Source organism: Coregonus clupeaformis, unplaced genomic scaffold, assembly GCF_020615455.1.
Source record: "Coregonus clupeaformis isolate EN_2021a unplaced genomic scaffold, ASM2061545v1 scaf2064, whole genome shotgun sequence".
Classification (NCBI taxonomy): Eukaryota; Metazoa; Chordata; class Actinopteri; order Salmoniformes; family Salmonidae; genus Coregonus; species Coregonus clupeaformis.
In genome coordinates, this window is record NW_025535518.1 from 55570 (window position 1) to 81626 (window position 26057).

The window sequence follows — 26057 nt, forward strand, 5'->3', positions numbered from 1 at the left end:
TGGGCGGGATTATTTTGGACCACCCTCTGTCTCTGCAACTGCGAGAATTCCTCTGCCTTCAGCAGGTTGGCTTTCTTTTGCTCCTCCAAGAGAGCCACGTTTGCTTGCATCTTGGGCTTGCTGGCCAGCAACAAGGGCTTTCCAATATGTCCTCCATTTCAGTCAGGCGGGAGCCTACGGCCAACTTGGAAAACTGGGTGATCAAACCTTCGGTATCCTCCTCTGACATGCACTATTAACGCTTGAGCGTGCCCGCATTCTCCACCATCTGTGACGTCACGAGAGGCTACACAGCTTTAGCGGGATTGCTCAAGTAGTGCAAGGAGACAAGGTTCAAAACAAAACAAGGATTTTATTATAGGTCTTGGGAAATTAACGAAAATATAACAAAATTCTGTTCTCTTGTGGCTCTTTAAGTTAACAGTTCAGGGATGTCTCTTCCACATCCAAGTGGTAATTCTCACTTCGCTCAGATTAACTTTTCCCCAGCCTTACTGTAGTCCACGTTGCAGCTAGTGGCCAACCCAGCAAAAAGTCCTTCCAAATGTCTCTCACGTATTTCCACAGGGCATATATCCAATTGGTGAGTTCCCAAAGGTAAGTATCTCCAAATCCTTATATTCCTCATGGAAGTGGACGCGGCAGCACTCTTGTCCTCCAGAGAGCCCAGCTTGGAGACTGTGTCTGCTTCCCTTCCCAAACCTTCAGCTCATCAGCTCCTCATTTGTTTCAGCTGCGTGGGAAGATTGGCCATAGAGGGGTGGAGTTCCCCCACCACAGGCAGATGGAGCCATAGCTGTCTGGGTTTGCAGCCACCTGGGATGTAACGTCCCTCCCAGGACACAGCCTCTCGTGGCATCACAACAATAATGCATAAGGATGAAGACAAGGAGGATGGCCTGTTTTCTCTTCTCCACTACGAGATGCAACAGATTCTCTCCTGCAACAGGAAATTTAAAAGTAGGCTAATAAATGGCTATTTTTGTGGTAATAACAAATGTCTCTAGTTTACCATCTCCCAGGACAATCTCAGTCCTCCTGTTAAATATTGCTCTGGTAGCCTATCAATATTTTGGTGGTACCTGTAGTTACATGACTTCATTAGTATTTGTATTTATTAGGGATCTCCATTAGCAAGGCAGCAGCTACTCTTCCTGGGGGTCCAAACACATTAAGGCACTTATATCACACATAAAACAAAAGAAACAGTACATCATATAACATTATTACACCACTACATATCTATACAATACAAAATGTATAATACCACCACAACAATATTACAATAGCAATAAATAATAATATGACATTTAGCAGACGCTTTTATCCAAAGCAACTTACAGCCATGCGTGCATTGACATTTATGTGTATGGGTGGTCCGGGGATCAGAACCCACTACCTTGGCATTACAAGCGCCAGGCTCTACCAGCTGAGCTACAGAGAGGACCACATGTACGTGTGTGTAGAGTGCGTGTGCTATTGTGTGTGTTCATGATTTTAAATTAGACACAATATTCTCTCTTCCTTCATAGAAAATGTGCCATAATATAATTGTAAAACCAATACTGTTATAGCCTCGTTGCAAAATAAGGCTTTCAGAGACAAACAAACCCACACCACTTTCTTCCTCTGATCTGCCCTCCCACCCCACACCCACCCCCACCCCACTCACCTTAACCTACATCCCTCCCCTCTCACCTCTCACCTCTTCCGCGTGGAAGCAAGGGTCCAATCAAAGCAAATATCCAATATATCCAATATCCAAGCTCCAAGCTAACATTGTCAATAACCAAGCCATTTTCAACGATATCCATCGGTCTCAACATCAACACTGGTACGCATCCTAAAAAAACATATTCAAATGAACAAATTTATCGAGTGCCTTTCGAGCAGCAATTCGAAAGGGTGGAAACGACTACGGCATGATTATGCAGAGGTATGTATTCACTTTGCAGTGTGATCTTGGGCATAATGTCTCATAATCTTTTACTGTACTGTAATATAGTACTAGATCTACACTGAACTACACACAATTTTGCCTGACACTGTTTTTCAGAGAGAGTTTTACGAATGGATGGAGAGGAGATCCAAAATGAGTTCATTTACGGATGAGGCTGGGTTCAACCTGACGGAACACGAAGGAGGGGAAGAAACATCATTGGCCACAGGGCGATAGTCAATGTCCCGGGGCAACGTGGGGTATATAACACTGTGCAGCCATTACACAGAATGGGGTCCTCCACCAGCCATGCCCATATGGGCCCTTACAACACAGCACTCATACTTACATTCTTGGACCAATTGTACAACATAACAGCAGCAAATCAAATCGATCATATGCAATACATTGTTGTCTGGGACAATGTGTCTTTCCAACGCTCTGCTCTGGTTCAGAACTGGTTTCCAACATCCACATTTCACTGTCCTATATCTTCCACCATACTCTCCATTCCTCAACCCTATAGAAGAGTTTTTCTCGGCATGGCGGTGGAAGGTTATGATCTCCGTCTCCAGGCTGAGGACCTCATCCAAGCCATGGAGGAGGCCTGTGACCAGATGGAGGTAGCAGCAATGCAAAAGGATGGATTCGTCATTCAAGACGTTTCTTTCCAAGGTGTCTTGCATAATGACAACATTGCCTCGCGATGTTGATGAAATTCTCTGTGCCAGATCCAGCTAGGGCGAAGAGACAATGTCTAGTTATTTTTAAATATTTTTTTGAACTTACAATACGTAAAGTGACGTTTGGTTACAGTATTATGAATCTCCATGTCAACATTTTGGGCGTGTTGAGAAATAAATGAGTTTCTTCAGTCTGCAACATTGGTCTTGTGTAGTGTTTGGTGAATTTACATTATATTTGTACTTTGTTGAGAGTAGCCTACTCTAATCATAGGGAAGTAGAAGTGCTAAAAGTGTTTTAGGTTTATCACAGCAGAGTGTAACTCGTGCAAACAGAGTATAGTAATGTGAAACGTGTGTGTTTCATATGGTAACAAAGTGTGGTTTTTAAAAAGAAGTGTATAGTTTTTTACAAGAGTGTTTAATTTTGCAAAGGATCTGTAGTGTTTTGCTAATTGGGTGTGTGGTTGTGCTAATTGTGTGTAGTGTTTTGAAAACACGGGCCCTGTTTTGAAAATCGTGTTTAAGCAATCAAAAAAAACTGTAATGTGCAACCCAATTTGAGCCGATTTTCTGTGTCCACCATAGTAAGGACATTCAGAGAAGAGAACAGGTACAGTATACTACTGTATTTTTGTAATTGCAAATTTACTGTACTACACTATATGCAGCTGTTTCAATAGACATGTGTAAAGTTAATCACTGTATGTATTGTACTGCATGAATATGTTTTGTAACTGCACAACTACTTTTTGTAGAATTGCAAGGCTGTCACATACAGGTGGAAGGACAGCTATATTCACTCGGGAGCAGAGGCCGTTATAGTTGGCATGGTCCTTCAAGATAATGCAATACGACTTCAAGGGAATCAACAGTGTGAGCATTTCCACAATTGACCGTGTCCTCCATCGTAACAGGATGCGAATGAAACAAGTATACAGAGTACCTTTAGAGCGCAACTCACCAAGGGTGAAAGAACTGCGAGCTCAGTATGTGCAAGTAAGTGTACATTCAGAAACATTTACTGTAATCCAGATTGTCTACAGTACTAACACATACTATGTGAATGACATTACTCTTCAGTACATACAATGTATGTGAATCAGAAGTGCATACAGTAGGCCTAATTGTACTCTACAGTATAGCACTGTCTCTGTACGACTTACAAAATCCTACATACAGTATATTGTATTTCTACACAGACAATATTTGACTTGGAATCCTTGGACAGACCCCATGAGTTCATCTTTGTCGATGAAGCAGGCTTCAATCTAACAAAGAGGAGAAGGAGAGGCCGACACATGATTGGACAGAGGGCCATTGTTGAAGTCCCTGGTCAACGAGGTGGCAATGTCACAATCTGTGCTGCTATCAGCAACCATGGTGTTCTACATCACCATGTTACACTTCGGGCCATATAACACCCAACACCTTCTAAGATGTATTGCCAATCTAAGAGATATTTTATTTGAGCAGCAGGTTCAAGAGCAGCAGGGTCAAGAGCTAAATGAGAATCCCATTCCCACCTATGTGATAGTGTGGGACAATGTCCGTTTCCACCGAGCTGCTCAGGTAAGGGAATGGTTTAACATCAATGGGCAGTTTATGAACTTGTACCTCCCTCCATACTCGCTTTTCCTGAATCCGATTGAGGAGATGGAAAGTATATGATAGACAACCCTACACTAGAGTAACTCTGCTGCAAGCCATGGATTTAGCCTGTGGTGATATAGGTGAGGAATCATGCTCAGTGCTGGATACGGCACACTATATTCTTTCCCCATTGCCTCAGGAGGGACAATATTGCTTGTGATGTCGACAAAGTGCTCTGGCCTGACCCAGCCCAAGAAGAAGCGCATTGATCACATGTTTACTCCTTTGATTTTTGTCCCTTTTAGTATTGTATACTGTAGTACAGTGCATTGTAGGCTGTATACTGTACAATGGACAAATTGTATGGCCCTGAACATTGGGCTTTCCATTTGTTAACAGTACTGACTGCTCAATAGATTTTGACTGGTTGCAGGTTCATCAACAAAGGACAAGAATTACAGTATCACAGAGACAAAGGACAAGTTTGTGAGATGCAGGGTACAGTACTGTAAAAATAGGGGTACAAGGAGGAGGAAGAACAAAAAACAAAATTGCAAAGAGCAAAGCAGAGTAGTAATTTCTGATCAATTTTGAGCTACTATGATAGAACATGTTTTCGTTCATCAAAAGAAAATTCTCCCTGAGAACTGTATGTTTTGAATAATGTGTTTTCTATTTTTCGGTGTATTGTTTACTGACTGCTTGAGAGTGTATATCATTTTGATCACTTTGTTTATGATTTGGAGAGTAGTGTTTGATTTTGAACACAGGTAAAACTGTTTTGAGGCGAATGTTTCATTTTGCGAGAGGAGTCAGAGGTTTTGTAAATAGTGCTTGAAGAGGAGGTTTTGTGTTGAATGTTTTCAGAAAATGGAGCAAGGTTTCAGAAATTGTGTTTTAGTAATTGAGAAAAACTGTAATGGCTGCATCTAATGGAGAGTAATGGGACACTATCACAAGCCTGTCCCTTGTCGGACTTTATCTGATCTATCATGTGTGTGTGTGTGTGTGTGTGTGTGTGTGTGTGTGTGTGTGTGTGTGTGTGTGTGTGTGTGTGTGTGTGTGTGTGTGTGACAAAGTACATCAGTGTATCTTTGCATGAGTAGAGTCATTAGAGTCGGTGTAGAGTGTGTGTGTGTGTGGTTTCATCAGTCAATCCAAGGTCCAGGGCCTCTATCTGGGGAGACTCTAAAAATAACAGTAATGACAGTGCTGAGAATTCTCTGAAAGAGATTCATTACGCCTCGGTTTGAGTTCACCAGTGTTGTGTGTGTGTGTGCGTTTGTCTCTGTGTCTGCGTGTGTCTGTGTGTGTATTTGTCTGACATACTTTCTCCTAACCAAAGCTAGTACCAGACATCCAGATATCCCTACATGCTCATATTAATTGGGATTTTTCATACCCACCCACCTGCTCCCTCTCACTTCCCTCCCCTTCTCTCTGTCTCTGTCTCTGTCTCTGACTGCCTGTCTCTCTCTCTCTCTCTCTCTCTCTTCTCTCTCTATCTGTCTCTGACTGCCTGTCTCTCTCTCTCTCTCTTTCTCTCTTTCTCTCTCTCTTGGACAGATGAAGACCTAAGGGATAGATACTTCTCTCGCTCTCTCTGCCAAGGTTGTCTAATGCCATGGCCCAATTAAGACCCTCCCTCTCTAAATTAATGAGGGAGAAGGTCCACCATTTGTCAAAACCTGAACACACACACACACACACACACACTAGGGTGTGGAGGGTGTAGTCCTATTTATAGATGGGTTGGGTTTCTGATTGTCTTTGTATAGCTGGCAGGGTGCTGGTAGCTGGCACAATCTACATCACATTCTCCCTGTGTTTAAATAGTCTCACACTCACGTACACACAGTGCTTGAATTGGTCCGGTGCACACCAGCACTTCTAATGTTGTACTGCTTAAGTACCGGTTATATTAATATCAGACTGGAGTGTGCCCCGGGGGATAAACACTGCTAGAATATTTGCTCTAAAGTATGAACATTGGTACTGTAAAATGTAATTGAGTACCAAAGCCTAAAATGAGTGGCACCTCTCTTTTATACTGAGATTGAATTTGATAACCAGGGTAGTGTGTTGGTGAGAGTGTATGTTTAGCGTTCTGGGCAGCCCATGGTGCAACCACAATGTTAACCTTAGACTGGAGTGCAGGAAGGGGGATCACCACTCCTAGCATCGAAGTTAGTCACTCACAACAGCTGAAGCCAGGGTCCGATTCCACCACTACATACCTTCAAACTGTCTCTTACTGTTTCCCATCTCCCATAGACCACTGTGGTAACCTTCAGTTTGAAAAGAGGGCAAGAATTCCTCTGAGAGAGAGAGGGGGACTGAGTGAGTGAGGAGTGGAGAGAGAGAGTGAGGAGTGAGTGAGTGAGTGAGTGAGTGAGTGAGTGAGGAGTGAGTGAGGAGTGAGTGAGTGAGTGAGTGAGTGAGGAGTGATGGAGTGAGGAGGAGGAGTGAGTGAGAGAGAGAGAGAGAGAGAGAGAGAGAGAGAGAGAGAGAGAGAGAGAGAGAGAGAGAGAGAGAGAGAGAGAGAGAGAGAGAGAGAGAGAGAGAGAGAGAGAGAGAGAGAGAGAGAGAGAGAGAGAGAGAGAGAGAGAGAGAGAGAAAACACTCATACAAACACAGAGAGCACTCACACAAACACAGAGGATGTATCTAGCTCTGTCTGACACATTGAATGATTTGGACCCAGGGGATCTCTGCATGTGATTGCAAAATGTCCTAAATATTTCACTGAGTTTTCAGTCCTCTGCAGCTCTGAGATTCTCAATGTCACCTTGACTGTCTGGTCAGGTAGGCAGCAGCTCACCAGGGGAAACTGCAGTGGGTTATTTCCTTGCCCAGATAGATCACTGCTCCCTCCCTCCCTGCCTCCTTACTACTAGTCTACCACTGTGATTTATGATGTCCTGGTCTGAAAACAGAGAGATGAAGGAGTGGAAAAGACACACATGAATGCACACACACACACACACACACATACACACACACAACCTCTCATTGGATTTTGAGCTGTTTCATCCTCAGGGTCCACCCTACTCACCTTGACACCTATAGGAAAACAAGAAACAAGTAGTGGAAGTGTTACAGCCCTAGTGAGTTGTTGGAGACCACCTTCTGTCAGGAGACCTTGGAAGCTTATCATTCATCATCACAATCTTCTCTTGATCAGGAAAATTCATAACACCATAGTCACAGTATATGTTTAGTGAGTTTATCCTAGACGTCATGTGCAATTATAAGAGATGGTTCGGTTGAGCACGACTGAGCTTTAAACAGTAGGACGTCAGGACCAAGGGGAGCAGTAGGGCTACTGCGGACCCAGTCGAACCCGGGTCATATTTTAAGAGGTGATATAATCAAAACTTAGGGCGATTACATTTTAGGGTAGAAGTCTCGGTGACGTTTCACTTATTCGTTTTCTCTTACCACCTCTCAGTTTTCGGAAAAGTGACGTGCTCCCCACGCGTGACAATGGAGGCGCCAGAATTTTTCCCACCTCCTGAAAACTTGACGGCGGCTGTCGTGCACCCGTTATGCGAAGAATGGAAGGGGGGATCCGAGGGTGCCATCTTCCACCCCTCGCCAGTATCTTCCTTGTTTTGGGGTTCATGGGAGTGGGAGCGGGTTCTATGGGCTCCTCTACTTGTTTACCTTTCTGACGCTCGGTTTCTTCTGCACAACCATTTGGTCATGGTCTGACGCGTGCACCACCGATACCTTTTTGTGGAATTTCGCTCTTTTTGGGGTATGTGCGGTTCAAGTTGTGTATGTCGCCTACCGGCTGAGGAACGTTACTTTCGAAAGGAGTTTCAAGATCTGTACAGCTACCTGTTCAAAAAGCTGGGGGTGTCGGCTCACCCACTTCGGCAAGATAGTCGCCTGTTGTGAAGGGGACATCCACACCATAAGAAAGACCACTGTTATGCCATGGAGGGCAAGACTGCTATTGATAAGCTGTCCGTTCTTCTGTCCGGCCGGTGCATTTCAACTTCACTTGTACATTTGATCCAACTGTATTTGATGTTATGTCATATAAGATAGCCTAATGTCACACTTTTTCTCAGAATTCGTGTGACAGTAAATGGAGAGTTTTACATGACATCTATCCTTCCAGTTTCTCGATTCACCTGAATGGGACTCTCCGGCCGTCAGAGGAGGGAGTTTTCCAGGTAAATAGTAAACTGATCGAATAAAGCCAATTTTGGCTAATGTGTCTGGCTATACACTGAGTATACAAAACATTAAGAAGTCTTTGCTCTTTCCATGACATAGACTGACCAGGTGAATCCAGGTGAAAGCTACTGTATGATCCCTTATTGATGTCACTTGTTAAACTTCAATCAGTGTATGTGAAGGGAGGAGACCGGTTAAAGAAGGATTTTTAAGCCTTGAGACAATTGAGACATGGACTGTGTAGTGTGCCATTCAGAGGGTGAATGGGCAAGACAAAATATTGAGTGCCTTTGAACGTTGGTAGTAGGTGCCAGGCGCACCGGGTTGTGTCAAGAACTGCAAGCTGCTGGGTTTTTCATGCAACAGTTTCCCCGTGTGTATCAAAAATGGTCCACCACCCAAAGAACATCCAGCCAACTTGACACAACTGTGGGAAGCATTGGAATCAACATTGGCCAACATCCCTGTGGGGGTGCAACTCAATATTAAGAAGGTGTTCTTAATGTTTGGTATACTCAGTGTATAAGCATTAGTGTTTTCTTTCCCCAGGTGACCCTGCGTGCAGATAATGGCTGTAGGTACGTTTCATGGAGACGTAAGAAACTGTACCTACTCTTTCGCCAAGCACTCGCTACATCGCCAAGTCTTTGCGCTCGTGGTGCGGAATGACATCGCGGACAAGCTGTACTCTCAACGACAAGGCGTTCGACAGCCGCGGGTTCCGATATGATCTCAGGTTACCCACCTACTGTCACGTGCATCCGTTGCCTGAATTAGACCATGCGTTCCTACGAGTCCCGGCGCAATATGACCATGGCCACCGTGCCCGTGTCCCTATAACTATAACAGCACCAGAAGAGACTGACTCGTGACTGGAACGGAACTTTTGAATGTTTGTTTTTCATTCATGTATGTTGTTTTTGTCTCTTTGTTATCCTCAAGTGCTTAGTGGCTATGGATAGGGCATAAGCTATGTAATTTACGCATCAACAAAGACTACATTGTAGCACATGAAGTAACCCTCCACTTGGTTTGCCAGATATCATGCAATAGGCGTGTGTGTGAGAGAGATGTGAGATTGAGAGAAAGAGAGAGAGAGAGTGAGAGAGGAGAGAGGTGTGTGTGTGAGAGAGAGAGTGAGAGAGGAGATTTTCTCTGCATCAAAATACCAGTGAAATGTTACCCCTGATTCCTGTTTATGTTTTATAGTGCACTTTACTACCTGCCTGTCTTAAATTGAGACTGTATATTCAATTGTCTGACAGAGGTTTTTTGTCAATATTTGTGTTTAATAAAAAGAATTAACAATGCAATGTAGCCCTATACGTTTTGTATGTCGAATAACTTTCATTTGGCCTACAACATTTTTCTTCGGGGAGCGTGCATTTCTGTAGAGCAGCCTACAGGTGAGTGTCAATCACCTTCTCGCTCTGATCCTGGCGCTGACCTTGTCACTGATCTCATTCATATCCGCTCTTGTCAACCTCATCACGCAGCTCATGTCACCTCTGGAGGGTGAAGGAGCACTGTTCAATTAGGTTAACCAAAATCTCGAAACACATAACACGATTCACTCGACTGGCTTCAAATATTATTTTCGAGGAGTTGCTGGCTGCAAGGCTATATTTTCAGTTTTCAAAAAGGGAAGTTTTACCACCCCCTGTTGGCGTGCCCGGACTTTGCAGGTGCGCAGCGGCAGGGGTAGTGTTGACTGCTGTCCCCTCGCCTCTTGCCCATTTTAGTCAATGCCTGTCAGCTCGCTGGAATGCGCGACTCACATTGTGCACCCCCCAGCTCGTAGAGGACCTACATTGTATAGTCTCAATACTTGTCCATTGTTTCTTCTCCTTATTCTGTCCAGCGACGCGTTTGATCGATTGTTGTCAGATTGGTAAGTTACATCTCCCATTCTCTGTTATTTTACTCTGACTGAGTGGTGAAAGGAATGTTAACGCTCAAACATATTAGGCTATTTCTTAAGACGTCTACCGGTAGGTCCCGCTAATTTTCTGCAAGCAGCGTAGTGTAGCCGACTCATTTCGCACTTTTTCCATTTCCATTTCTTAATCTGTATCTGAGGGACTGGCAATCAAATATTGTTGAGCGCTGGTCGGCTGATCTGCTCTAAACCCAGTGGAGAGTTTGGTATTTTCCCCACACATGTGTTTGTGTTGCTGCAACATTAAAGTGAAACCCTTCAATGTTACTTCTCCTGTGCTCTATGATCGGTGTGATGAATTCCCCAGGCTACTTACAGTATTAAATCAGTTGCACATTTTTTGATGAATCAAATATTATGTTGACAGTGTCAGTAGGCCTACAAGCATCTCAAAAGTTATTCTAATGCATTACTACAAAAAGAAAACATTTGGAAATACAGTAATCTGTTATGAAAATCTATTGAAACCTGAGGATATTGAGATTGTGATAGTGACAAACTGATGTACACTATGAGAACAGCAGCAACGTGAATTGAACTTTAAACTGCAAAAATCCCCCTGTTTCTACCACCAATTCTGTAATACTTAACCGAAAGGTACCAACATAATAATACATTCATAATCTGTACATACCCCATTCATAAGCAGTACATAAACAACCACAATACCCTCCTCACCTCTCTCTAGGTGACCTCTGGGCAGGATCAGGATGTCTGCTTCTCCAGAGATGACCAGTAGCCTGTTCTACATCACCCTGGCCCCACTGCGGTCGGCAGTCCCTGGGTCTGAACCCGAGGCTGGAGGTGGAGGTCTGGTGATGACCACCATGGAGCCCAACGTGACCTCCTGTGAGGAGTGGGAGGAGGCCCACCACCTGCTCTTCCACCTGGGAACCTGTCTCTCCTCCTGGGCCTGGTCATCCCCACCACCCTGACCCTGCACATGATCCTGCTGCGCTTCATGCTGATGACAGGTGGGTCCATACTGCCCTCTGCTGGCCCAGATTACAGTTCATTTCTGGTGGTCATGATACGATTCATTACACACTTTTCAGTTTCATTACCAGCTCTACTTTCACAGTATCCTCTTCCTCACTCTCAAAGTATTCACTCGTTCACTCCCCCTCAAGGCGATTGATATGCATTTAATTGCTGTTAGAAATATGATAGAAGCACTATAGTGAGTGAACGAGTGCACACTTCGTGGAGAAGGGGGAAAGGTTGCTGCGGTAGTACAGCTGGTAATCAAATTGAAAAGTATGGAGTCTATAAACCATATCATGACCACTATGTTGGTGGTAGCACAGTGGGAAAGGCCCTGAGTAGAGTGGAATGATATCATATCATGACCACCATGTTGGTGGAAGCACAGCTGCCTACTGGAGTTTTCTTCAAGCTAGTTGAAGAATTTACGGCTATAGGGCAATATGAGGATATAACTCAACCAATAACAACTCAAGAGTGCGCTTTAGCCACTTCCTGTTCCTGTCCCTGACAGGAAGCTGTCTGTTCATCACCTGGGCTACGCTGTACCGGTGTAACCTGGATGTCATGGTGTGGAACGTGGTCTTCCTGCTGGTCAACTTCATGCACTTCTTCTACCTGATCTACAAACGCAGACCTGTGAGTTCTGCCCCAACTCAACACATTCCAGTTAGATGCTGATTGTGGTCCATTTATATACAGTACACACATACAGCTTAGAGTAGGTACAAGTTACCTGGAACAGTTATTTTGATGAGGACTTTTGGAGATTCGTTTTTCCATTGTGTCTCTCAGTGGGGGAGACAGACAGTCACATGCCCCTGGTGTTGGGGCCACTCTGTCTCTCTCTACCTAAATGAGATGCAGGTCTTTCAAATGCACTGCTGCCACCAGGGGACTTTCAGTGTGTAGAGGGCCTTCACATAACTGACAGAATGGGACCACCTGTCCTCATAACGAGAAAGGAAGTTATGTATACTGCAGTCCTCTTCACTCCCATCGGAATGACATACATGAATTGTGTGCTATCAATTCAATATCAAGGATGAGTAGAATTAGGTGGCCCTCACTTTATGTTGGCTGCTGTGGTGACATTTGATTAAAGACCCTAAAATATACTTAATGCCTGGTTCTTGATAACACGCCCTGTGGCGATCCACCCTGAATCAGGAGCCTAGCTCAAGTCACGTCAATCATCCATCATAACACTTTATATGCCACTTTATCAGTGTATGGAGACAATGAGCTGTAACCGTACTGTCTTCTGTCAGATTAAGATTGACAGGGAGCTGAAGTCAGTGTACAAGCGGATGTTTGAGCCCCTCCACGTGCGCGAGGCCCTGTTCCAGAGACTGACGGGTCAATTCTGCACCATCCAGAGCCTGAAGAAGGGACAGGTGTACGAGCCGAGGACAAGACCTCCGTGGATGAGCGCCTCAGTATCCTCCTTAAAGGAAAGTAGGTATCACTTCTGAGACATCTCCCTGTCACCTATTTACGATGTCATTCCCACCCCTGGTTTTCCCTGAATGATGTTTGATCAATAAGGTTTAGCAGTATCTGTGTGCATCTGTGTGCATTTGATCCATCCATGGTCATCTGTGTTGACTATAAGTTTGTGTGCGACAGAATGAAGGTGTCATATCGAGGTCATTTCCTCCATAACATCTACACGAACGCCTTCATCGACTCCCCTGAGTTCAGATCAACCCAGATGCACAGAGGAGAAAAAATTCCAGGTAACAAGAAGCTCAGATTATTGAATGTACCATTTATTTATTTATTTTTGATATATAACCCAATTTACCACTTACCCATATTCCAGTTCATAGTAGTATCCATACTGGGTAGACCAAACAACACAAGTGACGTTGGCATGATTAGGTAATGATAGGGCAGGTTTGTTACCATGACAGCCTGTGACTTGTTGATTAATTTACAGGTGACCATCATGGCGGAGGAGAACTGTAAGTTCCTGTGTTGGTCCAGAGAGAGACTCACCTACTTCCTGGAGTCTGACTCCTTCCTTAACGAGGTGTTCAGGTACCTCATTGGCAAAGACATCACCAACAAGCTGTACTCGCTCAATGACCCCACTCTCAGTGACAAGGTGGGTTTAGTCACTGTTCAGAAACTGAGACACTGTAGTTTCTATTGTCTAGAAACACCTTCCTAATGTTGAGTTGCACCCCCTTTTTCCCTCATAACAGCCTCAATTCATTGGGGCATGGACTTTACAAGGTGTCGAAAGCGTTCCACAGGGATGATGGCCTATGTTGACTCCAATGCTTCACACAGTTGTGTCAAGTTGGCTGGATGTCCTTTGGGTGGTGGACCATTCTTGATACACACGGGAAACTGTTGAGTGTGAAAAACCCAGCAGCGTTGCAGTTCTTAACACACTCAAACCGGTGCACCTGGCACCATACCCTGTTCAAAGGCACTTCAATCTTTTGTCTTGTCCATTCACCCTCTGACTGGCACACAAACACAATCCATGTCTCAACTGTCTCAGGTCTTAAACATCCTTCTTTAACCTGTATCTCCTTCATCTACACTGATTGATTGGGGCGGCAGGTAGCTTAGTGGTTAAGAGCGTTGTGCCAGTAGCTAAAAGGTCGCTGGTTCTAATCCCCGAGCCGACTAGGTGAAAAGTCTGTCGATGTTGCCTTGAGCAAGGCACTTAACCCCTAATTGCTCCTGTAATTTGCTCTGAATAAGAGCGTCTGCTAAATGACTAAAATGTAAAATTTAAGTGGATTTAACAGGTGACATCAATAAGGGATCATAGGATTCACCTGGTCAGTCTGTAATGGAAAGAACAGGTGTTCCTAATGTTTTGTACACTAATTGTGATTTGGTCATTATCCTTCCTAAGTTACAAATTGTCTCCTTAGATTCAAATAACGGTGATTATGAAAGAAATGATGATCTTGATGACGATGATGATGGTGGTGGTGACACCGATGATAACAATGATGACAATAACAATAACGATGTTTACATGAACAGGCAGCAAAGAAGATGGAGCGTCAGCCCAGCCTCTGCTCCCAGCTCTCTATGATGCAGATGAGGAACAGCATGGGCAGCACCAGTGACACCGACGACATCCTGAACCAGATCCACCGTGGAGGCTCCAGTGGCTCCTCACATCGTAAGTCTCACCACCTCCCATCAAGCTGTGATACTATTGGCCCATCTGTCAGTGTTAAACAACCTGATTAGCTATTGAGTCTGGAAAAGACTGACGCAATCATTCTCCTAATGCTACCTTTTAATAGTGACAAAGTTTCGATCCACAGTGGATCTTTGCCAGGTCAATAGTAGCTGTTATACAGTCACTAAATTTACTGAAATCATGTGGCATTCTGGGTATTTTCAGTTGAGTCCATCTTCGTCATTTACCCCTCATATCCTCTCTGGTGTGTGATGTTAACAGACACTAAATCCTGGTTTATTAGGGGTTTAGCTCCTATCTGACAACATTGTTTTCTAGGGGTTGTGTTCTAGTTAGAGTTGTTCTTTAACATTGTTTCTCCTGTCCCCCCCTCCTCCTCCACCTCCACCTCTAGCTGTGAATCAACCCACTCTCTCAGATCACACCTTGCCCTGAAGGGGGTGTAAGACTATCTATTTTCTCCCCCTCCCACCCTGAAATTCACCTTCCTAATGCCTGAGTCCAAGATCTGTTTGTGCTGGACAGTTCAAACAGATCTGGGACTCAGGCTAGTTAATTCCCCCAAACCCAACCCTCAATATTTAACCCTACAGCTCTGCACTATGTTGCCTGTTCTAAAACGAGTGATCCCCGGTAACCTGGTTTGTTGTTTTAACATCTTAAAAGTTCACTGTTTAAGAGTAAGACAGCATTCATTCATATCATCCATCCTATAGTAGTAGTGCAGCTGTACAGCTCCTATTGGAAAATGTATTTAGACGTACAAGATACTCTTTAATCCCAATAGCTTTTACATTATCATGTTGCAATTTCCATATCAAATGTAGGGGTTGAATTGCAAAGTTGACTGATATGTCAGGAAAAGTATTCAGAATGCTTTTTTTTTTCTTACCATGCTGATTTAACTTCACACTGTCTTCCCTCTGTCTCCAACACAAACATACAGTATGTGAAATTAGGGCCTATGTGTGAGCCTATGTGTGTATTCTGTCAAATGTGTGGTTGTGATTCTGTTTTGTTTGGATTGCCATATGAGTCAGAATGAAGGCTTGTGGAATTTGTGACCTATGACAACCTCGTTTGTGTCACCTTTATAGTGTGTTTGTCTGTGACCATATGAAGATGGTTACCTTGGAAACACACACAGTTACATTGAAAACACACACACACACACCTCTATTCCCACGCTAACTCCCGATGTGTCCTTCTTTCCAGAAAAATCTCCCTGCCTCCAAGACATCCAAAATGATGAAGCCCATTGAAGAAACGATGGAAGACGACGTCTTTATAGAGTCTGAGCCAGACTCTCCCTGTTAAGAAACGCCACACCCACTCAACAGCCATAGAGGAGGTGTAACGAGATGTGACATTAACCTACAACAACAGTGCTGACCACCCACCTATCTGTAACCTGATACAGAACCTGGTTAGTTATAGTAGAATAACTTAAACAATAGCTTGAAAAACATTATCAAAATATCTACAGTGGGGAGAACAAGTATTTGATACACTGCCGATTTTGCAGGTTTTCCTATTTACAAAGCATGTAGAGGTCTGCAGAGGTGTGGACTCGAGTCATGTGACTTGGACTCGAGTCAGACTCGAGTCATGAATTTGATGACTTCAGACTCGACTCGACAAAATGTACAAAGACTTGCAACTCGACTTGGACTTTAACATCAATGACTCGTGACTTGACTTGGACTTGCGCCTTATGACTCGAGAAGACTTGCTACGAGGACTTGTAATGACTTGCAAAGGCTTGCTAAGAGGACTTGAAATGACTCAAACTAAAATGTAGGACTTTGGACTCGACTTGAGACTTGATGGCTTTGACTTTTGACTCGACTTGGGACTTGCCTCATCTTTGACTCGACTTGACTCGGGACTCGAGGGCAAAGACTTGAGACTTACTTGTGACTTGCATAACAATGACTTTGTCCCACCTCTGGAGGTCTGTAATTTTTGTCATAGGTACACTTTAACTGTGAGAGACGGAATCTAAAACAAAAATCCAGAAAATCACATTGTATGATTTGTAAGTAATGAATTTGCATTTTATTATATGACATAAGTATTTGATACATCAGAAAAGCAGAACTTAATATTTGGTACAGAAACCTTTGTTTGCAATTACAGAGATCATACGTTTCCTGTAGGTCTTGACCAGGTTTGCACACACTGCAGCAGGGATTTTGGCCCACACCTCCATACAGCTCCATACAGACCTTCTCCAGATCCTTCAGGTTTCGGGGCTGTCGCTGGGCAATACGGACTTTCAGCTCCCTCCAAAGATTTTCTATTGGGTTCAGGTCTGGAGACTGGCTAGGCCACTCCAGGACCTTGAGATGCTTCTTACGGAGCCACTCCTTAGTTGCCCTGGCTGTGTGTTTCGGGTCGTTATCATGCTAGAAGACCCAGCCACGACCCATCTTCAATGCTCTTACTGAGGGAAGGAGGTTGTTGGCCAAGATCTCGCGATACATGGCCCCATCCATCCTCCCCTTAATACGGTGCAGTCGTCCTGTCCCCTTTGCAGAAAAGCATCCCCAAAGAATGATGTTTCCACCTCCATGCTTCATGGTTGGGATGGTGTTCTTGGGGTTGTACTCATCCTTCTTCTTCCTCCAAACACGGCGAGTGGAGTTTAGACCAAAAAGCTCTATTTTTGTCTCATCAGACCACATGACCTTCTCCCATTCCTCCTCTGGATCATCCAGATGGTCATTGGCAAACTTCAGACGGGCCTGGACATGCGCTGGCTTGAGCAGGGGGACCTTGCGTGCGCTGCAGGATTTTAATCCATGACGGCGTAGTGTGTTACTAATGGTTTTCTTTGAGACTGTTCCCAGCTCTCTTCAGGTCATTGACCAGGTCCTGCCGTGTAGTTCTGGGCTGATCCCTCACCTTCCTCATGATCATTGATGCCCCACGAGGTGAGATCTTGCATGGAGCCCCAGACCGAGGGTGATTGACCGTCATCTTGAACTTCTCACCAAGCTGCTTGCTTATTGTCCTGTAGCCCATCCCAGCCTTGTGCAGGTCTACAATTTTATCCCTGATGTCCTTACACAGCTCTCTGGTCTTGGCCATTGTGGAGAGGTTGGAGTCTGTTTGATTGAGTTTGTGGACAGGTGTCTTTTATACAGGTAATGAGTTCAAACAGGTGCAGTTAATACAGGTAATGAGTGGAGAACAGGAGGGCTTCTTAAAGAAAAACTAACAGGTCTGTAGAGCCGGAATTCTTACTGGTTGGTAGGTGATCAAATACTTATGTCATGCAATAAAATGCAAATTAATTACTTAAAATCATACAATCGTGATTTTCTGGATTTTTTTAGATTCCGTCTCTCACAGTTGAAGTGTACCTATGATAAAAATGACAGACCTCTACATGCTTTGTAAGTAGGAAAACCTGCAAAATCGGCAGTGTATCAAATACTTGTTCTCCCCACTGTATTTAAATGTATCTGGAAAACAGAACTGTACATTTTGGCATCTCACTTTGTCTTGTAGTGTTTGTGAGTTTGTAACTGTTGTACTTTTTAAATCCTGTTTGATTGGATGTTGTACAATGCCTTTGATGTTCATTCATTAGTGCTTATACTCAGTGTGTTCAAAAAGTATTCCATGTGTCACAACCAAAACATTTTAGTGTAAGCACAAACTCTAAGGAAGGTTTATTTTAAACCTTTTACTCATTGTGTGACATATTGTGTGATGAATTCTCTTATTTATGCATTGAGCTTCTGCACTGTTGTTTTGATGAATGTGGAAATTTAACAAGTTAAACCTCCTGGTCAATGCTAACCATTTGAGGCTGTTGTGCTGTTTTTCTTCACGGCTATAAGTACACAAGCTTGGTATCACTTTTTTTATGCCATGATAGTAAGCTTATATTAATTACTCAGAGGGAACACTTGAAAAAGAAATCAACAGAATTGATGGAAAACTTGTCCTCTAGCGCCCTCTAGGATCTATCATGAGTACTACCGGTTTCTTTTCTCAGTCTGAACTACTGTCACTGTTTAAACGAGGTCAATGTTCAAACTCATTCCATGGAGGGCCTAGTGTCTGCGTGTTTTTGGTTTTTCCTTTCAATTAAGACCTAGACAACCAAATGAGGGGAGTTGTTTACTAATTAGTGACCTTAATTCATCAATCAAGTACGAGGAGCCAAACAGAAACTCGTCCCTCCGTGGAATGAGTTTGACACGTGGTTTAAACCATCACATGTCTGAAAGATCAACCAGACCAAAAGAAGAGGTTAGCAACAGGCTTTATTATTTCAGTCAAATAAACCTTTTGAATATCTCAGACAAACCATGATTGATGTAACAAAAAAAATGTTGAATACAATGAATGAATGACAGGCCAACAGGAAAACAATACAACAGATATCAGTGCTCTTTTGAGACGTTAAGACAATCTTCTGCTTTGGAGGAACACTTGATTGTACAATACAACCACAGCACTGAAAATACATACATACACAAGCTTTTATTTTTTTTACAAAAACGTGACAAAGTCCCTCACATCACAATAGTGGGCAACTCAACAGTGCTTTCTGGGTTGTCTTTGGAGCATATATCTCCACAATAAGTGCTTTGGTTCAGTCTGAATCCACAGGGCTGTCTCAACTATTACAGAAATGTTGCAGAATAGTTGGGGTCAATTCCATTTCCATTCAGTCAATTCAGGATGTCAACTGAAAATTCAATTCCATTTTTCCTCATTGCTTTCCAATGATGAAAAATGGAATTTGAATTTTAGTTTCCAACCTGAATTGACTGAATTGAAATGGAATGGACCCCTACCCTGTTACATAACCATGAGTTAGGGATTCTCTGTTGCTTATCTGTTATGAATTGATCATTAATACACACGATTAGATGATATGATCCATACAAGGTTAAAACAATATCAGTAGCTACATCAATCTCGGAGGACCGCACATAACAGAGAGGATAAAACACACACATCATTGAGATGTTTAAGTTTTCATGTAAACAAAAAAAGACTAAATCATGAATTGTTTGTGAGATGAGTTTGACAGAAACCATATTGCAACTCAATATTAGGAAGGTGTTCTTAATGTTTTGTACACTCAATGTAAAAGGCCTGTGTGTAGGATTGTAATGTTTGAGGTATTACTTCACAGTATTGTCCTTTGTCTAAGTGATGTGACCAAGGAATGCTAAGACAAAAACAGAAACCATAAAGTAAACAGAATATAAATTACCCGAACTGACCACTAGATGGTGGTATGAACTTACAATAATGCACAGGTTCAGACAGCTGTGGCCAGGTGCTTTTACAACGTAACATGGAAATAATAACAGTATGTATACCTAGAACTCAGAGGTAGTTACTAATATCAGTACATAAGTCTATAGAGTTGAACACTAACTCGATATCACATGGTTTGCTTAAAACAAAAACAAATTAAGTTCTATGATGATGATTCCCCTCAAAATGAAAGGTAAACTTTTGGTAAGTTCCCTGAGAACATTCTTTCTCCTGAGAGAAAATATAAAATTTGAGGCCTCCAGGAATCTAGTTTGGTTTGTGCTAATGTTTGATTATATATACAATCTATGATAATAACATGTATTAACTTTCAGTAAAACATAGTAGAGCCTTGATGTTCAATTCATAACTGCATTATACAAAAATATCAGTGCTTTGTTTATTTTTTGTATTTTTACCCCCTTTTCTCCCCAATTTCGATCTTGTCTCATCGCTGCAACTCCCCAACGGGTGGCGAAGGTCGAGTCATGCGTCCTCCGAAACATGACCCGCCAAACCGCGCTTCTTAACACCCGCCATCTTAACCCGGAAGCCAGCCACACCAATGTGTCGGAGGAAACACCACTGAACTGACGACTGAGGTCAGCCTGCAGGCGCCCGACCCGCCACAAGGATTCACTACAGCGCGATGAGCCAAGTAAAGCACCCCCCGGCCAAACCCTCCCCTAACCTGGACCAGTTGTGCACCGCCCTCTCCCGACCTAGGCCGGTTGTGATACAGCCCGGAATCGAACCCTGCGATGCAGTGCCTTACGCTTTGAACACACCGACTGTGTCATTGCGCAAAATAGTATGCAGCATCATCTAGATATGTGTGCAACAAAAGTTCAACATTCACCTTCTGCTACCATTACTGTCAACCCGTTTACGCATACAGTTTGACGCATATGTTCGATAAATCCAACGTATGCACCACACAGAACGCACTGCAGCTGCCTCTGCAACGCAATGCTGCAAGGCAAACGCAGCGTTCCATTGGAAAGGAATGTACTTCTGGTGTACCAAAACGCAATGACACAGTCGGTTTGTTCAAAGCGTTGGTTAGACCGCTGAGCCACTTGGGAGGCCCCAGTGCTTTGTTTCATGCAGTATTATGCCCTTCAGTCACACAGTAATCAAAGGGGTGGAAGGCAAACATTTCACCTCATGATTATTTGTCATCTTACACTTCCTACTAAGGTCATTTGATTAGATTGAGTTTGATTTGTCAACACACATTAAGAAGTGACTGCTCCGATGATACCTTTTAACAGTCAGTCAGTGTAGCCGTACCCTGTGGGAGAGTGAGTATGGTCTTGATATTGTGTGAGTAAAGTTAAAAGAAACATAAACCATGTCTCCATATAAATGCATTCAACATACATCTTAATATTTACATTCAGTATTCTTATTGATGAGGATGAATGAGGCCATATGAGAAGGCACTTTATGCTACTTCTTCATTGCCTTGAACAGACAAATTATCATATTAGCATTGGTTTAGTCAGAAACAGGTTCCCAGACACAGATCTAGTCTAGTCCTGGACTAAAAAGCACGTTCAATGACTTATCACGATTCTCCATTGAAAGGGCGTTTTAGTCTAAGACTAGACTTAATCTGTGTCCGGTAAACCGAGCCTAATAAGTATGTTTGGGTGTCTTTGGCGACCGATGAAAAATGCACAGAGAAAACAAAGGCTCATAATCGCCCTGTGTAGTTCTCCAAAATAGAGAAAGATCTGAGAAATACTTCCCGTTGGATCACGTGAATGGTGAATCCAGGTGAATGGTGAATTTGAGTAGACTGAGCTTTGGGACAATAAAGTTCAGATGAGGAAAATGATCAAAAAAGAAAGAACAAGATTGCTTTTGGTTGTTTGTGTGTCAGTCCCATTCCCAGTTGTCTTCTTATTGCAACAGATAATAGAGCGGATGTCCATGACTTTGATCTGACTCAGCGATGGAAACACAAGAGTGACTGACCATCCTTGTGCTACCAGTCTGAGGTAGATGAGGCTGAAGCTTTACCCTTGGATCCAATGGTGCTATCATGGTACAGCTTGGTAGGGGAGATGGATTGAGTTGGCCCAGGAGGTAGCTAAGATTATAGATCTATCTATGTGGAGATGGATTGAGTTGGCCAGGAGGTAGCTAAGATTATAGGTCTATCTATGTGGAGATGGATTGAGTTTGCCCAGGAGGTAGCTAAAATGTACACAGTTTGGTAGAGGGAGAGTCGGGGAGTCGGGGAGGGATTGGGGAAGTAAAATAGATACTTGACTGTCCATTTGGTTAGAAATGTGGATCTGCTTGAGGTTGCTCAGGAGGTAGCTAAGGATGTGTCTGCGTGAGGAGGAGACTGATCAGACTGAAGGAAGGTGGTTTTATTGGACCAGAGGTAATACTAAGAGGTGGCATCCGTCAATGATGGCTGTGGATCAGGATTGTTTCCACCTGTGGTGCCCTCCAGAACTCCTCTGGTTCTGTGCCGGGTCTTCCGGAGAGCTGGAGGACTTGCTGAGGGGGGAGGAATTGTCCTGAGAGGGCTGGGAGTGCCTGTTTCCATGCCTGGGACTGGGGTTGTAGGAGGTGGTGGAGGAGGTAGAGGGATACTGGTCCACAGTAGTGTGTCTTCCCTGAGTGGCTGCGGCCCGGCCGGGAGATAAGGGGCCGGGGGGGCGGTGAGGACAGTGGGCCACCATGTGCGTCGCGCTTTGGCAGTAGTGGCACTTCTTTGGCTGGGGCGGCAGGCCACACTCTTTGGCATGGTGGTCTAGTCCTCCACAGTTATAGCATCTGAGACACAGAGAGAGGAGATTCTTGTCACATTCCAATTCACAAACAAGCAGTTTCTTTCAACTTCAGGGCTTAAAGTGTGTATTTATTCTGAAATAAAATAATAATACCTAGAACTTCTTATATGGGATATCATTACATTTTCTCTAGAATGTAATGCATTATGGTACAAATCCAGTTATAACATGCTTACTAGATTGGTTGAATTATATTTTCCCAAAATCTGTTGGTCCAAATGTATCCTTTAGATGGCAGCATCTCACATAGAATACACCATAGAATACACATAAAATACACTATAGAATACACCATAGAATACACATAAAATACACTATAGAATACACTATAGAATACACCATAGAATACACATAAAATACACCAATACTGAACCTTTAACAGAAAACAGCTAAAGCGACAAATGCAAATACAAGACTTCTCATATGTGTTCTCATCAAGAGAAGACAAATCAAACAAATAGATGAATAGCTTATTATTTTCCCTGATAAAATGCGCTTTAATAACAAAGTTGCCCACGTGCTGATATGTATAGCTTACTGCCAAATGTCTATAGAAATGCAGTATGTCAACAACTCAGGCCTAAGACCTGCAATAAATAACCAAGAAGCTGCTCACGGGCGGAAACAATGACAATGCGAAACATTGATGACAGGGCAAAACAAAGCAGGACTCCACACAGGGAACAAAGGCCTGTCACATGGTCTGTTTTACTGGCTCAAAAAGGAAGCTATTCAATTAACTGGTTAATATAAAAGTAAATCATACCAATTCATTAGCAATAGACCTGATCATTAGATATCACATCATAATTAGATAGGATCATTATGACATTATTAACTTGCAGTCAGATGTTATAAGGTAAAAGGTGGTCCTCTGTAGCTCAATTGGTAGAGCATGGCGCTTGTAATGCCAGGGTAGTGGGTTTGATTCCCGGGACCACCCATACGTAAAAATGTATGCACACATGACTGTAAGTCGCTTTGGATAAAAGCGTCTGCTAAATGGCATATTATTATTTACATTTCAGGTCGGTCACCCAAAAAGTTACATATTGCAGTTTTAACTCTTTCAGATGGAAACAAAGTGTTTCGCATGACCGAGCTGGAGGTTTGCAGGGGGTCCCTCTCGTGGCATCTTCAATTAGAACATGCGAGGGGGGAGAGGACAGGAGAGAGGAGGGAAGGAGAGGGGGAAGGGCATTGGAATTTAGGTTTCATCCACGCTAGTTCGCTTACTTGGGAGGCTACCTACCAATACCCTCCTCCACTCCCCCAACCCCACCACATAGACTCCCATTCTAGCTGGTAAGAGCGAATAACCAGTTTTCACAAGACAAACTGCCATGCTAGTAGTCAAGGTTTCACAAGTGTTGCAGAATCTATGTTTTTATAACATATCAATCACATAGGCAGGCACTGTTTAGATACATGGTTACATAGTTCCCACAACTTTTATGTTTGCATAATTTCTAATACTTGCACAGAACAACAAATCAGCTGAGGTTTGACTTTCAAGTCAACCAATAACTCAAGTGAAGAGAAACGTGTTGGCACAATTTATTTGTACATTCCAAAATGTTCAAATATTGTCAATGTTTATAAGATCAGGGAGCCAAGAGTTTAACTGTGTAACACTGTAATACATCAATCCATTAAATAAAAAATATAAATGGTGGTGATGTTACTAAAGGGGAATGTAGTGTTTATAAATGTTTTTAACCTGCCTACTTGGATCTAACCAGCAGCTTTTTTACTGACCCAGAAAGGTCAGGGGGTAGAGGTCAACACACTGACCTCAACATATTTCTATTCCTGCCTTTGAAGAAAGATCCCTCTGACATTATAACAATGGGGGAGGGAAATTAGGATGAAATGTCTACACAAAAAGAGGTTGTTTACTCTTTATTACGAGTATACATTGTTATATAAATTTCATAATTGATGTAGCATAGGCCTAACTCAGTACATACAATTAGTATCCACCATAACACAACATGATGCAATATAACATCACCTAACATGATCAGTAAAAAGCAATTCTGTATAAAATAGAATGCCTGTTTCTGAGAATTCCTCTTCAGTCTAAAGTGATATTTGCTATACATTACAACATTGCATCTGGTTGGGAAACAGCTGTTAAAACAGCCGTTCCTATCACCAATCCATGTCAGTGGAGTGAAGGACAAATCTGTATTCAAAGCAAATAGCAGCCAGCAGTAGAGCCTCAAAACCAACCATCACAGAAATAGTAGCACTTAGACCGACTAGACCGACATCATACAATATTGCTGTAAAACCATGGCAACTGGAGCCCTATAGAATAACAGTTTGGGTGGAAATGCAGCCCCACACAGGAAAGGTCCAGCACAATCACATTCATTACTAATACTAAACTCATCATACAGTACATTTGACCTCTAGAGGAACACCATGCAACAGAACCCCTACAAATGTTTACCTATTACATAGTGTAAATAATGCAGCAGGTATAATCCACACAGAACCTCTGAATCATACACAGGTAAATACAAACATGCAGCTCCTGCAAAATAGATTACATCAATGCACACACACATGCAAGTATGCACACACAAACCCACAGACACACACACACACACACAAATACACCACTAATGATCACTGCAGTACTACCCCATTCCCATCAACATCATTATCTGTTCTGTTGCCAGTCTCAGTCTCAATTCCTTCCCTGCTGTAGCAGGTCTTAATCACTCCATTTTCACCCATAACAGAACATTGAATTGAAAGGAAAGTCTGTTCTAGTAATTCTATTTCTATGGTCCACTCACCGGTCTCCCTTTGGCTTCCATTTCTGCGTTGGGGCCGGGGGCTTGGGTTTCTGCCTCCTCTCACTGCCCGAGCAGGGGCCTCCCTCGGGGCCCGTGACCCGTACAGACTCCAGGCCCCTGGGGGACCTCTGGAAGGTGAACTCTAGTGGCTCTCTCCCTCCCGCAGGCTGCGGGAAGCCCTCCATGTGTAGTTTGCTCTGGGATAGGAGAAGGAGGATAGGACAGGGGCCGGATAGGGAGAAGAGGACACAGGTTACACAGGGATCTCATGGTCTAGTCACATGCAGCAAAACTAAATCAACCCACCTCTCCATCTAGGTCTCAATCAATCTCATATTCATCCATCTACATCACATTTGATAACTTGCTACCATGTATCCAAATATGTGCTTGAAGATTACTTGTATGGTAAAGACTGACATAGCCGTCCTAATGGCTGATCCCTACAGTCACTTGCTCCCTGCCATTCCCTGGGTCTGTCGCTGTGGACTGAGCACATTGGTTCACTTACTATACCAAAGGATTCAGATTGACTTTAGCACACTACAGCAGAACACCACACTTTCCAGAATAGACCCACAATCTCTTCACTTCTTTGAGGGAATTTTAGATCTTTACACAGACCCACAGAGCCACAGGAC

The 26057-nt window shown here is 43.3% G+C and overlaps 1 protein-coding gene and 2 pseudogenes across 1 annotated transcript; 2 read left to right on the forward strand and 1 right to left on the reverse strand.

Annotated features, from left to right (window-relative positions):
- Positions 1-7566: 7566 nt before the first annotated feature.
- LOC123488217 lies at positions 7567-9275 on the forward strand (annotated as a pseudogene).
- A 948-nt stretch (positions 9276-10223) lies between these two features.
- On the forward strand, positions 10224-15781 carry LOC123488216 (annotated as a pseudogene).
- A 5909-nt stretch (positions 15782-21690) lies between these two features.
- LOC123488218 (protein lin-28 homolog B-like) lies at positions 21691-25838 on the reverse strand. Its single transcript, XM_045219106.1, has 3 exons — positions 25818-25838; positions 25417-25613; positions 21691-22589 (listed from the first exon to the last, which is right to left on the reverse strand). Exons 1-3 carry the CDS (start codon positions 25836-25838, stop codon positions 22232-22234), a joined length of 576 nt encoding a protein of 191 aa, XP_045075041.1. The 3' UTR covers positions 21691-22231.
- Positions 25839-26057: the final 219 nt, after the last annotated feature.